At 34.5% G+C, this 16,912-nt stretch overlaps 1 protein-coding gene across 1 annotated transcript in view; it reads left to right on the forward strand.

The window, feature by feature from the left end:
- ABCA12 (ATP binding cassette subfamily A member 12) overlaps window positions 1-16,912 on the forward strand; it is a 162,653-nt gene that overhangs the window by 96,194 nt on the left and 49,547 nt on the right. Inside the window, exons 16-23 of the mRNA XM_045560161.1 lie at window positions 2,157-2,321; window positions 2,648-2,858; window positions 3,801-3,940; window positions 5,724-5,843; window positions 8,519-8,609; window positions 10,733-10,912; window positions 11,459-11,774; window positions 14,552-14,666. Coding sequence (XP_045416117.1) covers window positions 2,157-2,321; window positions 2,648-2,858; window positions 3,801-3,940; window positions 5,724-5,843; window positions 8,519-8,609; window positions 10,733-10,912; window positions 11,459-11,774; window positions 14,552-14,666 — 1,338 coding nt within the window. The remainder of the gene's footprint in view (window positions 1-2,156; window positions 2,322-2,647; window positions 2,859-3,800; window positions 3,941-5,723; window positions 5,844-8,518; window positions 8,610-10,732; window positions 10,913-11,458; window positions 11,775-14,551; window positions 14,667-16,912) is intronic.

Below are 16,912 nucleotides of genomic sequence, written 5' to 3' on the forward strand. Positions count from 1 at the left end.
AATGCAACCAATGCTGCCTATAGCACTCTCAACCCCCATTTTCCTGTTCTATTTATTTTCTATTGCACTTCCATCAAACTCTATATTTTATTTAGTTTTCATTTTTCTAATTTATTTTCTGTCTATTCCCACTAGTATGTAAGCTCCACAAGGGCCTCTTTGTTCACTGAAATATTTCAAATGCCAAAAACAGTACCTGGCTCATAGGAAAACTCAGAAAATACCCATGAACTAAACTAATGGTTATTTTACATAAACTATAACCTAAAATACATAGGACATGAAATTATGAATTTTGTTCACCTAAAATTTTAATTCTTATTTTATAATATTTCTGTAGAGCAGAAATCAGAATAAAAATTTCTTGGTGAGTCTATTAATTAAACATGTGCATTTGACAAGTAGACCATTTCCAATTCTTCTTAGTATTGCAAACAAAAATAATAAAAATTTCCCATCATTAGTCAATTTATCTCACATCAATATAGGAATGCCTAGAATTTCAGAACTAGAATAGAAAATAGAAAAATAGAAATGTTGGTTCTAATTTAGAAAAATCTGATTGCAATTAGTAGCTGTGCCACTGAGGCAGCTATACCTTCACAAATGAGAGCTGAACAGTGTGGCAGATGCAAATACAAGGCTATCTCTCCAACTGAATCTTGTGCTCATTGTCATGGTTTTTGACTTCCTTGGATAGGCCAAGAGCTTTCTCTCCTTAGGGACCTCACACATCTTTCCCCTTCTGCCTATACCCTTCCTCTTCTTATTCTTCCTATGATACGTTCTTTCTCATCCTTTAGGATTCCAACTTGGAAAGAGACCTCTGATTTCTTAGCTAAATGCTCCCTACCTTCTCATATTCCCCAGCCTTTGTTCATTGCCTTGTTTGATATCTGCAACATATTTATTCCCACCAGAAATATATGACAATATCCTCCTTATATCCTTGAACTAGGATGTTTCTTTAGTAGAAAACTTAAGTGTATCATTGGTAAAAATGAAAAACTTGTGAGAACTCCAGAAATCACGCTTACATTTTGGCTATAAATTCACTTGTGGTTATGAAACAAACTCTAAGTTTTTCAGAATTTTTAAAAATGATCTTGACCCTATAAAAGCTATCATTTGATATCTGTGCCTCCTAATAGACCAAAGTTCTCTGAGTGCAGGGATGATGACACCTCGTGCCCCACTGCATACCCGTTACCTTGTGCAGTGCTGGCAACATACCAGGCACTCAGTGTTTGCTGAATAAATGAATCAGAGGATGAAATTATTTTAAGATTTAAAAAATATTTTCAATGTTTATTCCTGTAGCAGATAAGCATTATGAAATTAAATAGCCTGATAAATCATGTAAGCTTTTTGACAGAGTTTTCTTGATTTTTAGGATCACATTATATGATTTTTGAGGAATGGTATGCATGAAGAGTTATGTAATTGACATTTGTCTTGATGACCTCTAAAATCATTTATTTGCAACTTTATTGAGGTATAATTTAGGTACCATAAAATTGACTCATTTTAAGTGTACAATTCAACAATTTTTTAGTAAATGTATAGAATTGTGTAACTATTACCACAATGTCATTTTAGGACATTTCCAGTACCCCAAAAAGAAACCTCATATCCATTTTCAGTTACTTCTCATTTTGACCTCTCACCCAGGCAACCTCTGATCTATTTTCTGTCTCTATAGATTTGTCTTTTTTAGATATTACATATGAATTGAATCATACAATATGTAGTCTTTTTGTCTGGCTTCTTTTGCTTAATATAATGTTTTTGAGTTTCATACATGTTGTAACACATTTCAGTATTTCATTTCTTTTTACTGCCAAATAGTGTTCTTTTTTAAGGATATACATTTTGTTTTATCCATTTACCTGGATTGTTTCCACCGTTTGGCTATTGTGAATAATGCTGCTATGAATATTTGCATACAAATCTATGTGTGGACATATGTTTTCAATAATCTTGGATAAATACCTAGGAATAGAATTGCTGGGTTGTATAGTACATTTACATTTAGCCATTTTACAACTTTTGAAATGTTTTCTAAAGTGGCTGTACCTTTTTACATTCTTACCAACAGTGCATGAGGGTTCCAGTTTCTCCACATAAATGATTTATTTTTATTCTGTTTCTGTTAGGTGTTTTTTCCTAGGAAAGATCAAAAGCCAGTAGAAAAGATGATAGAACTCTTCATGAGACTAAAGGAGATTCTCAATCAGATGGCTTCCGGCACACATCCGCTGCTGGACAAAATGAGATCCCTGAAACAAATGCATCTGCCCAGAAATGTTCCATTAACACAGGTAGAAAAGTTACCCAGGAATGTTCTTGTTGAAAAATTCCTTCTGTCATATTAACTTGTTTTTAAGATTAGTTATAACACGGCTTCAAATTGAGTACATTGAAAAAAAAATCGCCTACAAGAAAACTCCTCTACTCTTAGCCACAGTTTTTGCCACTTCAATTGGTGAAGATTATCATTCTACATTTACATTTGAGATACACATTTTAAAGGAATTATAGAACCTACAAGGATCCTCTAAGCATCATCAGGTGTTCTTTCTATATTGTTTTCAGTAGCATCTATAGCTCCTATTATGTTAATAAATCTTGGTTTTTTGTTTCACAGGCAATGTACAGAAGCAACCGAATGAACACGCCCCAGGGATCATTTAGGACCATTTCCCAAGCATTGTGTTCCCAAGGAATTACCACCGAATATTTAATTGCCATGCTGCCCTCTTCCCAAAGGCCAAAAGGAAACCACACCAAGGATTTTTTGACCTATAACTTAAGTAAAAAGCAAATTGCTTCAAAATATGGAATCCCCCTACATACCAGTGAGCATACTTTAATGATGATTGTTCTTAATGACAAGTTAAGAACATTGTCTATTCTGTCTTAGCTTTTCATGATAATGAAGTATTAATTTTTCCCCAAGAGGAAAAGTAGAAAACACTTATACAGCACTTACTACATGTTAAGCATGTTATGTACATAAGGGGAAATGAGGCACAAAGAGCGTAGGTAATCTAGCCAAGGTCACTCAACTTGGAAGTATCCGAGCTGTTATTTGAACCCAGGTAGTCTGCTGCAAGGCCTATCTTCTTAGAATTTGTCAGTGATATGCACATCTTCCTGGCCTGTAGATAATACAAAAACTTGCCTTAGGTCTGTTTGAGTTGATATTTTTTCTTAACTTTTTAGAATTAGAAATTTATATCCTACATGGTAGAGCTGCAGAAATGCGGCAGAAGCATAAATGTTTAGTGGCACATCAAAGTCGTTTACTTGATCTATAAACTTGGAGATGCAAAATGTGATCTGTGAGCTCTGTCAAATAATATATGGGTGTTTAGTACAGCAATTGGATTGACTCATTTATTCATCTTTTTATTCATTCACCAAACATTTATTAAACAGCTCTTATGTATCTGGTACTATCCTAGTAGTAGGTTTTTGTGTATTTTTAGAAAATTAAATGCTGATGAAATGGATCTGTTGGCAATTCTGAAATGTGGTTTTCAATCTTTCTATCTCCTCTTGGCAAAATGCCATCACTTACTCTGGGCTTGTTTATTGGGTTAAACTTTCTCACCTAAAAAAGATTTGTTCCTGTGCTTTCTTACTTTGCTACCAGATGCCTCACATCTGTTAATAATATAAGAAGTGCTAAGGCATGTATTTTTGGGTGTGATAAGAATAATCTGTGTCAATTTACCATGAGGAAATAGATTTGAAATACATCTATTAAGTGGTTTTATTTCACTTTTTCCTTCCAGCACCATTTTGCTTCTCCCTTTATAAAGACATCATAAACATGCCTGCTGGACCTGTGATTTGGGCTTTCTTGAAACCTATGTTGTTGGGAAGGATTTTGTATGCACCATATAACCCAGTTACAAAGGCAATAATGGAAAAGGTTTGACCATTATAACTCAAAGTTTCTATTTTGAGTATTAAGATGATTTTTAAAGTAGTCAACTTCTAAATTTACTTTAGCTGACTCTGGTTTCTTTGTATTTTACTATTCTTACCCTTGGCTTTCTGAAGCTCTTAATAATTCTCAACTTCTGCCTGGGATATGTGCAAGCAATATAGATTGGGTGGTAGCCCTTTGAAGCGAAATGAACCATGTTGACACTTGAGAATGAGGTTAGTTGAAGCAGGTCCTCAGATTTTTCAATTTATCTCAAAAACCAGAAAAGTTGTCTACAACTGGTGCCTAACTTTCAAAGTATGTAAAAATTGTGCTAGAAAAAATAATATTGGGCATTGTATACCTACTTTGAACAAAAACAATCCCTAACATAGATTCTGGGCTTTGTATTTAGTTGTACAATTTAACATCTCATATTTACACAGAAGATAGATACTGAGAAAGACAACATTACTAATAGTAACTGTTCTTATTAACTGCCTAATTTAACCATAATAGTTTTTCCCTATCACTTTTAAAGTTGACTTTAGTGATTTGAATTATAAACTTCATACTTTTCAAATGAAAAAGCAAAAATGAAAAAAAATACTCTGCTTCACCATTACTTGCTCATTAAACTATAGTTTATATGAATATCACATTATTTTTACTTCTATATAAAAATGGATAGGAGATCAACACTGAATGTTCTTTGCTTGTATTGTTTGTGATTTAATACCTTATTTGCTTCATGACTATATACCTCTACATAATTTTGCATAAGTGAAGTTACATGTATGCTTATTTTCTAAGTGCAGTCTTTTTTTCTTTTCCTTTTGTGCTTGGTTCTCACCTCCCCTTTTTCTTCTCTCTTGAGCCTACTCTTCCCTACACATTAACTAATATATGTTAGCATTCCAATATGTGTCTTTCTATAACTTATTCACATGCCTCTAATCCTCTATTGATTATTTTACCACATATACATTCAGATGCGGAGTTCTTTGGGCATTGTTTGCATTATTAAAATAAGATGGCATTATAATACTTTTCCACATGTTGCTTTTCTCACATAAGAATACATTGTGGAAATTCTTCCCACTCAATAGGTATTGTTTAATTTATCCTTTTTAAAGATTGCAAATTTTTTCATAACATGAAATTTAGTCCTCCAATCCTCAGTTGTTGGACATTCATTTTTGTTTCCAGGGTTTGTTTTTGTGTTTTGGCTACTGTAAACAATGTGACAACAAACACTCCCACGCATATGGTTTTACATAGTGGTATTTTTATGTCAGTTCAATGCATGTTCAGGATCGAGGGATTGAAGGATATAGTATTTTATTTTAATAGCCATTGTCAGATTGCTTCCCAAAAAACGCTGCAACATATTTATTCCCACCAGAAATATATGAGAATATCCTCCTTATATGCTTGAACTAGGATGTTTCTTTAGTAGAAAACTTAAGTGTATCATTGGTAAAAATGAAACACTTGTGAGAACTCCAGAAGTCACGCTTACATTTTGGCTGTAAATTCACTTATGGTTATGAAACAAACTCTAAGTTTTCCAGAATTTTAAAAATGATCTTGACCCTATAAAAGCTATCATTTAAAGCTTTCAGCCATGTGGGAAATTTCTGCCAATATTTTTTTACTAGCTTTACCTTTTAGAACTGGTTTTTAAAGTTATATAATAAAACAATCTTAAGAGACCTTTTTGGAATATGTAATGGACCAGCAAAATACTATTGGACCAGATCTCTTTTGTTTCTTTGTCTTTAAGTCCAACGTAACTCTGAGGCAGCTGGCGGAATTAAGAGAAAGATCTCAAGAATGGATGGATAAGTCACCACTTTTCATGAATTCCTTCCACCTGTTAAACCAGGCGATTCCAATGCTCCAGGTACAAGATGGTTCTGTCATTCACTTTAGTAGGAATTATAATTCTTTGAGACTTTAAATGCCTTCATTATGTGAATGGGCAGATAGTCACTTAGAATGCACATTCAACAGATTTAAATTGCCTCTCTTTCAGAGAGTGAGTCTGAGACAGGATAATAGATCTGTCACTCACATTCATAATCATCCTCACCCCTTGTACTGCAACTTCTCTGTCTGTAATTCAAAGATAAGATATCTTACAAGTTGATCTAGAGACCTAACTAGTGGTATAAATCAGTTTTCCAAAGGTATTAATAAAATGCTATAAAATATGTTTATGTTATTTATTTCTGTCCTTTAAATTACTCTCCTTAGCTATCTTAACTAAACCAGAATTCCTAAAATCCTGTATTCTGGAGAATGTTAAATTTGGGGAGTTCTGTGCTGGAAACATATGACATATGTGTTAAAAAAAATTCCAAATTTATTTTAACATATTGTACACAAGGTGTTCTCATTAGTTATCTAAGTGTCTTCAGTTCAAAGCCACCAAAGGAAGCAAAAGCTACCATGACTAAAAAAAGTGCTCTAATAAATTGGCCCCTTCAAAACTTTGTTCCCTCAAACAATCCTTCATGCTTGCCCTAGTTTAGGTTAAAGATTTGACAATACAACTCAAATCCAATACCCATTAGTTGAAAAGCATAATTTGCAATTCTTGTAAAAGATGCAGAATTTTCTGAAGACAATGCAAATACCTTGGGGAAATGTAGTTAGCCCAGTCATCAGTTGAAGAAAAGAAAATTGGCAGGAATGATGACAACCCAGGAGTTTCAAGAGAGCCTGGCTTGCATATCACAGAGAGGCCTTTGAAAAATTGATGGAGCCCTGGAATATTTTTGCAAAAAAAAAGAAAAGGAAAGGAAAAAGAAAGAAAAAAGCTCTTCTTTATCATCAGGTTCAGGAAGTTAAACATAGAATGAAGGATATTGCATAACACAACTCGGTCAAAAAATTTATACCCCAAAGATACTTTACTCAGTTTTTGTCTTGACTAGCAATTAGTGCATAGTTACAATTACAACCCGAATTTTATTATAAATAAATGATAAAACAAATCTCTAAAATAGCTATTTAATACATTTAATAAATATAAAATAAATTTTTCATCAAACATCTAACATACAATTTACTATTCAATTTTGGATCTAATTTTAAGCATGCTCATTTTAAGTGGCCTTTTCTAGTGAGTCTCACTCAGATAACAAAGGCTACTTAGATATTACTTTATTGACAAATGTATTTTCCCAAGTGGTAGATTGATCTTTTTTCCTAAAACTTTTTTTCTGTGAAGAGAAAAAAAAAAAGCCACATATTGTTTTATTAAAAAGTTTTGTTAGCAAAAGTGGTGAATTAACAGGACACGCTCTATACATAATTGTTCCATCAGTGGACAACATGCTACCAATTATTCTTAGAACCTGCAGAAGCTATGGATTTAGAAAATTACTTCTATTATATGTGTGCTCTAATGATATATGCTATTCTTAACCATTCATCTCCATGATAATAAAACAAAAGATATTGGTAAGAAAGAAAGAATAAATGGTACCAAACTTTGCTCTAAAAGGGCAACCAACTTAAGCCTAGCTTGCGTAATATCCAGGCCATGAATATACACATGAGATGAATAAACATTTCTTAATTGAGTTGAAGTCTCTCCCTTTAATTTTTTCTTGTCCCTCATTCATTGTGTGTCCTTTGGAGAATTTACATAGCTTCTTTAGCCCTAGATTTGTCATCTATTAACTGGAGATAATAATAGCACTTACCTCAAGGTGTTGTTGAAAACTAAGTGAGAAAGTTAAGTTAAACTCTGTAAGCCAGTGCCTAGCATATAGCAAAAGTTCAATAAATATTAGTTAACAGGGCTCCTGCAGTGGTAGCAGTTATGTCTTCTAATTTGGAAGATAGCTATAAAAGCCTTTATAAAGGCTTTTAAAGCAACTATTTTTTTAATTTTTCAATCTTTCCATGGATATAGATATTTAAAGTTTTATCACCAACTTATTCTTTCGTATTCACATAGTTGCACTTATTACAATACAAAACAATATTATAATAAGTTACACTGACTATTCTGATGAGATGAGTCATTCATCCCTACTTTACAGAAAGGTAACCTAAAGCTGGGAAGGGCTGGGTGCGTGCTAAAAGCCTCACAGCTGGGAAGTATTAGAGCTGGAATACAAATCAGTTGACATGTAATATCTACATGTCAAGTTTCACATAGATATTACAATTTTAAAAAGTAGTTTTTGTTTCAGTTGAATAAAATTCAACCACGAACCATTGTGTATATCCTATATTAAAAAGAAATAATACAACAGCTATGTGAAAAACATCTGTTAAAGTGAACATAATTTCCTAATGTTGATAATTATGGCCATATCTGGCCAGTTTAGCATGCTGACCAATTTGTGTCTATAGACAAACAAAAGCCCAGCCTTTCAACTCATTCCCAGTCATCAACCTTCTCTTTTTTTTCTCAAGGATTTGTATGTGAGCCTTTGCAAGATGGTGCATTGATGATACCCAGTGGTGGTTACTTCATTTCACTGTCATTGTTTTTAGAGAGGCAATGTTAAACATGTTTTCTTCTTTCATTGAAACTGATTCCCTATTATTATTTGTTAGAATACCCTAAGGAACCCCTTTGTGCAAGTTTTTATAAAATTCTCCGTGGGACTTGACGCTGTTGAACTGTTGAAACAGATAGATGAACTCGGTGAGTCCAGATTCACAAAACTTTTACTCACTAATCATGTCAGAAAATCATTGTTCCACATGATAAGTTCTTTTTCTTTCCTTCTGTAGTTTCTAGCTAGTTTTTCAAAGAAAAGTGAGACCTGGGACATATCCATCCATCTTCTTTCCAGATAGTTGTACAATTATAAGTAGAAATCAGTGTTTGGATGCTCAGTGTCTACAGTTAGTTTCAATAATTATGATGCAATACACTCCATGTAAATGCAGTTTTTTTTTTTCAATCTTAGGTAGGTTGTTGGAAGTATGGGAGTGCTTTTTTTTGGAAACTTGAGGAAAATCAAATCCTGAAGGACAAAGGAAAATAAAATGATTTATTTCTGGCTACATTTAATATCTTTATCTTCACTGGCCTCAGTATCACTTGACTAACCCAGAATGCAATTAGAAGAGGTTATAGAGTTAGCAAAAGCAAGACAAAGGCAATGGGGAGACTCAAAAGAAAATAAAATCAGTATTCAAGGTTGGGTCCTCCTCACATGGTCATTTAAAAGGAACGGGCTGCAGAGGATCAAAGGAAGCTGTCTGAACTTATGCATTCCCTCTGTCACTTCTGCACCTTCAACCTAATGGATGCAAGACATCTAATTCAGGCTGCGTCTGATTCACTGTTGCTATGCAACCACGGGTATGAGAAATGGATTGAGAGCATCAGAATTTGGCAGTAACGAAGTAAATGCCCCTCCTCCTTCCCAGCACTGCTGGGACATAAATGATTAAGGTTGTAAACCAGTGGGGAAGAATTATGCCTACAATTGTACATATATTTTGATAGTCAACCCAGTTGGATTAAAGAAAGGTATTAGTGGGTTTATTCTCTAAAAGAATCATTTGGGTGAGGAACTATTTGATCAAAATATCAGGGATAAACTACGAAGTTCTTATATAAATTTTGTCATTCCTAACTTTTGAAATAGGAGGTGAAGCTTAAAATTTAAGATAAGGTTAATATGAATATAGCAGTGACACTTGATGTTTCTATAATTACATATGTAACTTAGTATCTAAAAGGTAATATATTTCAAACATGGGGGCCACTGAACCCCCAAAGCATGTCTAGGATTCTGTCTACCAGCATTGCTAAGGAATCCTTTGGAGCTGTGTTGATTTCCATTGGCCGCTGGAGGCCACTGTTCAACCACGATTTACCCCTCCCCCACCATCTGCATCAAGTAAAACATTTCACTTTAAATTCTAATGAGAAATGCGTTTAAGAAGTTGCCCTGTGTGAGAAATTTAGTCTTCTTTTTGCCACGTTAAGAGACAAGTCTGGATTCTGTGAGGAGAGATTTATGGTATTCACAGCCTTCTCAGTATTCATGATGATCAAGACAGTCAAAATTTAATTGGCCAAATGATTTGTTAGCTTGCGATTTCATATTTACCCTCTGTCCCAGTTGGTTTCCTCACAAGGAATCATGAAATTGAAGAGAAATGAAATCCTCTTTCTTCCAGAGTAATTACCTAAAATAAAATCTTGATCATTTTTTCTAGATTAATACAGATATCAAAAGAGGTAACTCACATAAGGTTTTAAGTCAAACAGTCTTAGCAAGTTGCAACTATGTGGCATGTATTCTCAGGTACCTTAAATGTTTCTGTAGCTCAGCCCATCAAATGATATCGTTTATTTGTCCTATATACTCTACACAGGCTTTCCCTTGTTTCAACTTGTACATTCACACTCCCTGTACAAAGCAAGCACTTCTTTCTAGTTTCTTCCAAAATCTCATCTCTAGTTTGTAGTTTTCTTTCTAACAATATGTATAGATATTTTTTAAATTATTCATCTTTAGTCCTTTGTTAATTAAATTGTAACAGAATATATTCTTATCTTGTATCTTTCTTTGAACTTGGGTTTACTGTATTTGTAACTAGCTCCTCTCCTCAATGAATATTTGCTTAACTGGACACATTTTCGTTGGTATAGAATACTAGATATTTTTAGAGTAAATTCTACAGCCTACCATTATTTATAATCTAGTTTAATGTTTGATATTTACTCCCTAAAAAACCAGTATTTTGTCTTAAAACTATTAGAATCAAGATTGTAATGTTTTTGTCTCTTTCGTTTTGCTTCCTTAGACATTCTAAGGATGAAATTAGAGAACAACATTGACATCATTGATCAGCTTAACACACTGTCTTCCCTGACAGTAAATATTTCCTCTTGTGTATTATATGACCGTATTCAGGCTTCAAAAACCATAGATGAAATGGAGAGAGAGGCTAAAAGGCTCTACAAAAGGAACGAACTCTTTGGAAGTAAGTGCTATTCTATTAGGGTTTGACCTTCTCTTTGTACTAAAATTGGCCAAATTCTTCCCTCACCCCTTTCATCAGGAACTCAGAAAAGTAGTCTGGGGGTCATTGCCCCGTCTGATGTCTTTAGAATTGAGAACCTTTCATGTAGTCAACCAACTGTATTATCTAAGTGTGTCTAATTTTGTTAGTGTAGTTCAAATTAAGAGTGAAAAGGATCACAGAGTTACGGGATGAAGTTGAGTCCAACCTCATTATCAGTCAAGATTATTCATTTAAAAGTGTTTCTTTTTTTATTTTAATAAGTGGCTTAGAGTGATGTATTTGATCTGGCCACTTAGTTTGTGATTATATTCTTAAACTCTAGCTTTCAATCTCTGAGGTTGACACCTCCAATTAACCATCTTTTCTGTAAATTAAGAGCCTGAACCTACTGTGACATCACTAACTCAGTTGACTGTTTGGCTGCCCCCTATGTGTACCCTCCAAACACTGAAAAATGTCAACCATAAAATAACCTTTCTGCTGTTGTTGCCATTTTATTTTTAGGTGTTATTTTTAAGCTTCCTTCTCACAGAAGCCAGCACGGAGGCTATGACTCTGAAAATGTCTTTCTCCCTCCTGTCGTAAGATATACCATCCGCATGAGTCTCAAGACTGCACAGACCACAAGAAGCATAAGGACCAAGATTTGGGCCCCAGGGCCACACAATTCGCCATCAAACAACCAGATCTATGGCAGGGCTTTTATTTATTTACAGGATAGTATTGAAAGAGCAATCATCGAATTGCAAACTGGAAGGAACTCACAGGAAATAGCAGTTCAAGTTCAAGCAATTCCTTATCCCTGCTTCATGAAAGACAAGTAAGTCTGTGTACTTTCAGCCCTTTTTAATGCTCAGCTACTTTCTTGAGAACTCACTTCAGTTCATTCATTCGATGTATCAAGTGAAAGGGATAATATATTTACCAAAGCTTTGCCATATGCCTGTTTCCAGGAAAGGCTACGCACTATAGGCACAGCTCCCTCTTAGCTGCTCATCACTACTAAAATGAGGGTAAAGTGCTTACCAAATGATCCATGTTTCCTTTCTCATGACTCTTACCTCTGCAAGAACTCTGGCCCCAGAACTGGGAGAAATGGACTGTAGACCCCTGAACATTGCTGCATGACTTTCATGTCACTGCTGTCTACTTGTCTTACCTTTCTCTAGTCTAATGAGAGAGATGAACAAGATAATCTTAAAATCCCTTCCAACTCTCCCAAATTTGATAAAAATCTGAATACAAGGTCAATTTTAAGGGGAAAAAAAGGATGAAAGAAATCTTAAACACATTATTGATCAACTCTGTGAGATAAATATTGTGCTATCCTAAATTGTCATGTACTATCCAATTCGTTTGCTAGGAATCTTCTCTATTAATAAAATGGTTTTGCTAAGTGAGTTTAAAAAGGTAAAGATATGCTTTTAGACAACTGAACTTGAATGTCCAAGAAATCAGCCAGTTGGGTAGCACTGAATGTCTCCTCCACTTTGTACACAGTTAAAAAGTAAGGTTGGAGGACTAAGTTTTCTAAGCTTACTCTTCTACATAAAATATTGAGGCTGAATATTACTTTAAAGGAATCAAACTTGCTTCTCAACACAGTTGTTGCAGTTTATGTACAATTCAGATAGTTCCAGCTTTTTCTTTTTCTTTTTTTTTTTTTCTCTCAATGCTTTTGTCTCCCTTGGCTACTTCAAGAATTATAGATGAGATGAGGTCATGTAACCCTTTGCGGGAGTGCAACTGTGATATGGGGAGACAGATCAGGATTCCAGCAAGTGGGCTGTCAAGGTTAGCTGGCTATTGTAGAGGCCAGTTACGACTTTGCTGCTTGAACTATGTGTAAACTGCAATGGCTTGCACGAATATTAAAGACCTATGGGTTCAATTAAATTAAAATGCTCATTGATTTACTTGCTCGTTTTTTTTACCCTTCTGAATTTTGGTACCTAGGATGGTGAGTACCTGGATGTTTTTTATAGAATAAAAGTAACTACCCTCTTTATGGGAGTATGATCATAATGTCTTACATACACATATAAACTCTATGTTTCATGCAAAGTGCTTTCACGTATATTATCACTATTTCATTTGTTTCACCCCAAAACCTCATAAGGTAAGTGGGAGCAGGAATTATTGTCCATATTTTTCAGATGAAAAAACTGAAATCCAGAAAGGTTAAATAACTTGCCCAAGTTTATATAGCTGTTACCACATGCTCCTTCCTATTACAAGACCAGCGATTTCTCCCGTATACTACACCAAACCTGAAAAACACAATCATTTGGAAGAAATATTACAGGGAATTTTATCATTGATGAATGAGGGCCTTGCTTAATTCTGGATCCAGAAACAGCATCAAGGCTGGACCTGAACCTAAACAAAATTCATTTGAAAAGTAATCTTTAAGCACTTATTCCATGCCAGACAATTTCCTAGGAAACAAAAAAATTGGATATGGCCCCAAATCTCCCTACTCCCCAACCCAAAAACACCTCATCTCTCTGATGTCCATACACTTCTACATGCTAGAGTGATATTGAATGGAGTGATGCCATGTTCCATAAATACTCATATTTTCCTTGGGATACTTGAAGGTAATTCTTTAGCCTTACGGAATAGAAAGGAAATGGCCTTGGGACCTTTCTCCAAATGAAAGCTTCTGTGAAGCCCAGTATGCAAAACAGATCAATTTAGAAAACTACTGCCTTAGCCTCAGTCTGTAGAAGAGGGGCAATTGTCAGAACAGTGGCTGTTAAAATATGCATGTCAGCATCACCTGGGAAGTTGTTTAAAATGCAAATTCCGGGCCCCATCCCAGAGATAATAAATCAGAAGCTTATGGATGAGGCCCAGAAGTTTGTGTTTTAATAAACTCTTCAGGTGCTTCTAATGCAATCAACTTTGAGGACCCGGGCATTTGGACTTTCAGGTGCCATGGGTAGGACACTGGGGAATGCATCTGGGGCTTGATGAGGTCTTCCAGTGACCCTCTGGTTTAGCATATCATCAGAAAAGACATTTCTATACCATTTATGGAACATCTCCCAGAGCATTACTTTGCGGAGTCCAAGTTCTTTGTCCACGTTTTAAATCAAATGTTTTGGGTTTCATTTCATTTTGGAAAATTTAGTTTAATAATAACTATAAGCTTCCTAAGAGTAGATAAATACAGTAATTTTGGAAGATATGCTTTTAGTTAGATAAACCAATCATCATCTAATTTTAAATTTGCCTTTTAGATAAGAATTTAGTTTAAACAGAAGGGTTTTGAGCCTTGCAGTTATATCTACTAATATATAATAATTATTTTCCCAGACAGGACATAGTCAACACAATTTAAACAAGATGGCAATTTTGTCTAACAATCTAGAGCTGTTTTTTCACTCTTGCAGCATTACAGCAAAAAAACTGTAGGCTCACTCTTAAGTCATCTGCACATTTCATAAATAATGAGGTAATCATAATTATTTTCAATTTCAAAACAGGAGTATAATTTCAGTGTAAGAAAGCATGTGTTCTTTATATATTACAATCTGTAAGTGTCACATTCATTTTGGTCACTGGATTTTTTTTTTTGTTTTTGTTTTACAGTTTCCTAACCAGTGTCTCTTATTCTCTTCCAATTGTGCTTATGGTTGCCTGGGTTGTATTTATAGCTGCTTTTGTAAAAAAGCTTGTTTATGAGAAAGACCTCCGGCTTCATGAGGTATGTTGAGAATCTCTTCTTATTATGAATATAATATTCTATAATAATAGAACAATTAATTACCATGATTTTTGTCATGCCTACACAAACTCAGAAAGCCTAACCCATACCTTATGAATTAGATAGAAATAAAAATATTTTGCAAATCACAGAGGCAGCTGATAAGGGAATATTTTGTTTTCTCAAAAAGTGACATACAGTCACTTAATAAGTGGCTCTCTAAAAAACAAAATCTGAATAATTATAAATAAAATATGAGTACAATTATCCTAAGAATAATTTTTGCTCGAGAAATTACCTATAGAACTTAGGATCTAACAGAGGAAGTTTAAGTAATAAAAATAATAACTATTAAGGCAGGAAGATTGTTGGCAGGGTAAGTAAATGGATCCAAATGTAGCTATAGCTATAGATATAGGTATAGACATAAACACAGGCATAGACATATGGTTTATTTTGGCTCTCACAAAAAAAATTCTCTTTCCAGCATGCCTTGTCTCCTTCAATTACCTTCTCCATCTTCCACTGATTTCTTATTTACAGAAACTAAAAATTTGATCCTACTGATTGGGTTACTAATAATATCATAATGGAAGACAGGACTAAGAGTATAAAGCATGCTCTCTTCTTGGGCATGTTCTTTATCATTAACCGAAAATCCAAAATATCTTACTGCTTTTTAGAATTTATGATAAAGCATTGTGTGGTTTTTAGATTATGTTTGAACAGAATTTATTTCATCTGCTCATCCCAGAGTGAGTCTGTTCCTGTACTTACTCAGGTGGTAGTAAGGAAGATGAAACATTTCAAAACTCGGTCACAATAACTATTGCAAGACCTGGGTGAAAAATCTGAAATGAGGTTGGAGCAACCTGTTAGTATGCTTGTACTTTTCAGACTTACCTTGCCAATGCTTCCAGGCAAGTGATTATTTCTCTTTACAAGATACAAATCACTGCCTCGTATTTCTGTTGTAGTTCAGGATCAGCCTTCCACGGTTGGCCCAGAAATGTAGATAAGAAATCTACGTTTCTTACCTTTTCTATTTGAATTCTGGTTGATCTTCACAGTTGCATTTTTATATTTCAGTTACAATTTGGTAAATGTCTCATCAACTGATATGAGTCCTGTGATATGCAGGACTATTTGCAATGGTTTCCTAATTCCAATTTAGAAATTTAAATCCATACCCTAGACTCTAATTTTGGTTGCAAATCCCTACCTTATATTTCTCTTTCAGGTTCCTACTACTCAGAAGTGAAACAGATTAAAGGAAAACTCTGAAGTAGAAAATTATGATAGAAACTAAGTTGTTTTCTACTTTGGAATAAATATCTATCTTAAAAATATTACTTGTGATAGAAACAGTAAATAAGTGTATATGAGTACAGTATATATACACTTATGCATATGTAATATATATGTGTTACATACACATTGTATTATTTTGTGTTTGAAGATGGTGCTTTCTGAGGGCATCCATGTATGTCACCAAAAACTATCAAAGCATAATGAAGAGTCTTTTCTCAATTGAAAAATCTGTTTTTAACAGCGAGCCAATTTCTGTTTGGGAGCTCTATGTCATCATTTAGTAGGCATCTACTTTCCAAATGTAACCACCTGGTCTTGGGGTGAAAGTTAGACAGCAGAAGATCACTGAACTTGGAATCAGAGTATCAGGTTTTGTCTTCCAGTTCTACCAGCCGTGTGCACTTGGGCCCAATCCCTTCAACTCTGAGTCTGATCATCTGTACTTCATTCAACATTGTATTTCCAGAATGTAGCTCTCTCACTGCCAGAACAGAGGAGCTGCTCAATTACTCATATTTTATTAATTCTAAGACATTGATTTTTTTTCACTTTTTAAAGCCTCTGAAATTAGCATGCATTTGATAGTGTCATGATTTATTTGGCAGTGATTTCTCTTTTGTGGTGGCATGTAAAATAACAGCACATCCTAAATGGTGTCCTAAATTTAAAGGAATATGGTGCATTTGTAATTGATGGAGGCAGGCATTGAAGGAGTAGGATGTTCCCGGTACCTCCTGCTCAGCCTGTCTGCAGTGCCCACAGTTCTCATCTCCCCTCCTCCTTTTGGAAGATGATAAAATTGAGTCGAGAACATGAGAGGTGACTTGCTGAAGACTCTGGAGCTAGTTTATGGTAGATCTGGCACTAGAACTCAGGTATCTTTTTCCATGCCATAGCTACCTTCTCCCTTACAGTCTTATTTTAATAATATAGAC

This window comes from Lemur catta, chromosome 8 (assembly GCF_020740605.2).
Source record: "Lemur catta isolate mLemCat1 chromosome 8, mLemCat1.pri, whole genome shotgun sequence".
Classification (NCBI taxonomy): Eukaryota; Metazoa; Chordata; class Mammalia; order Primates; family Lemuridae; genus Lemur; species Lemur catta.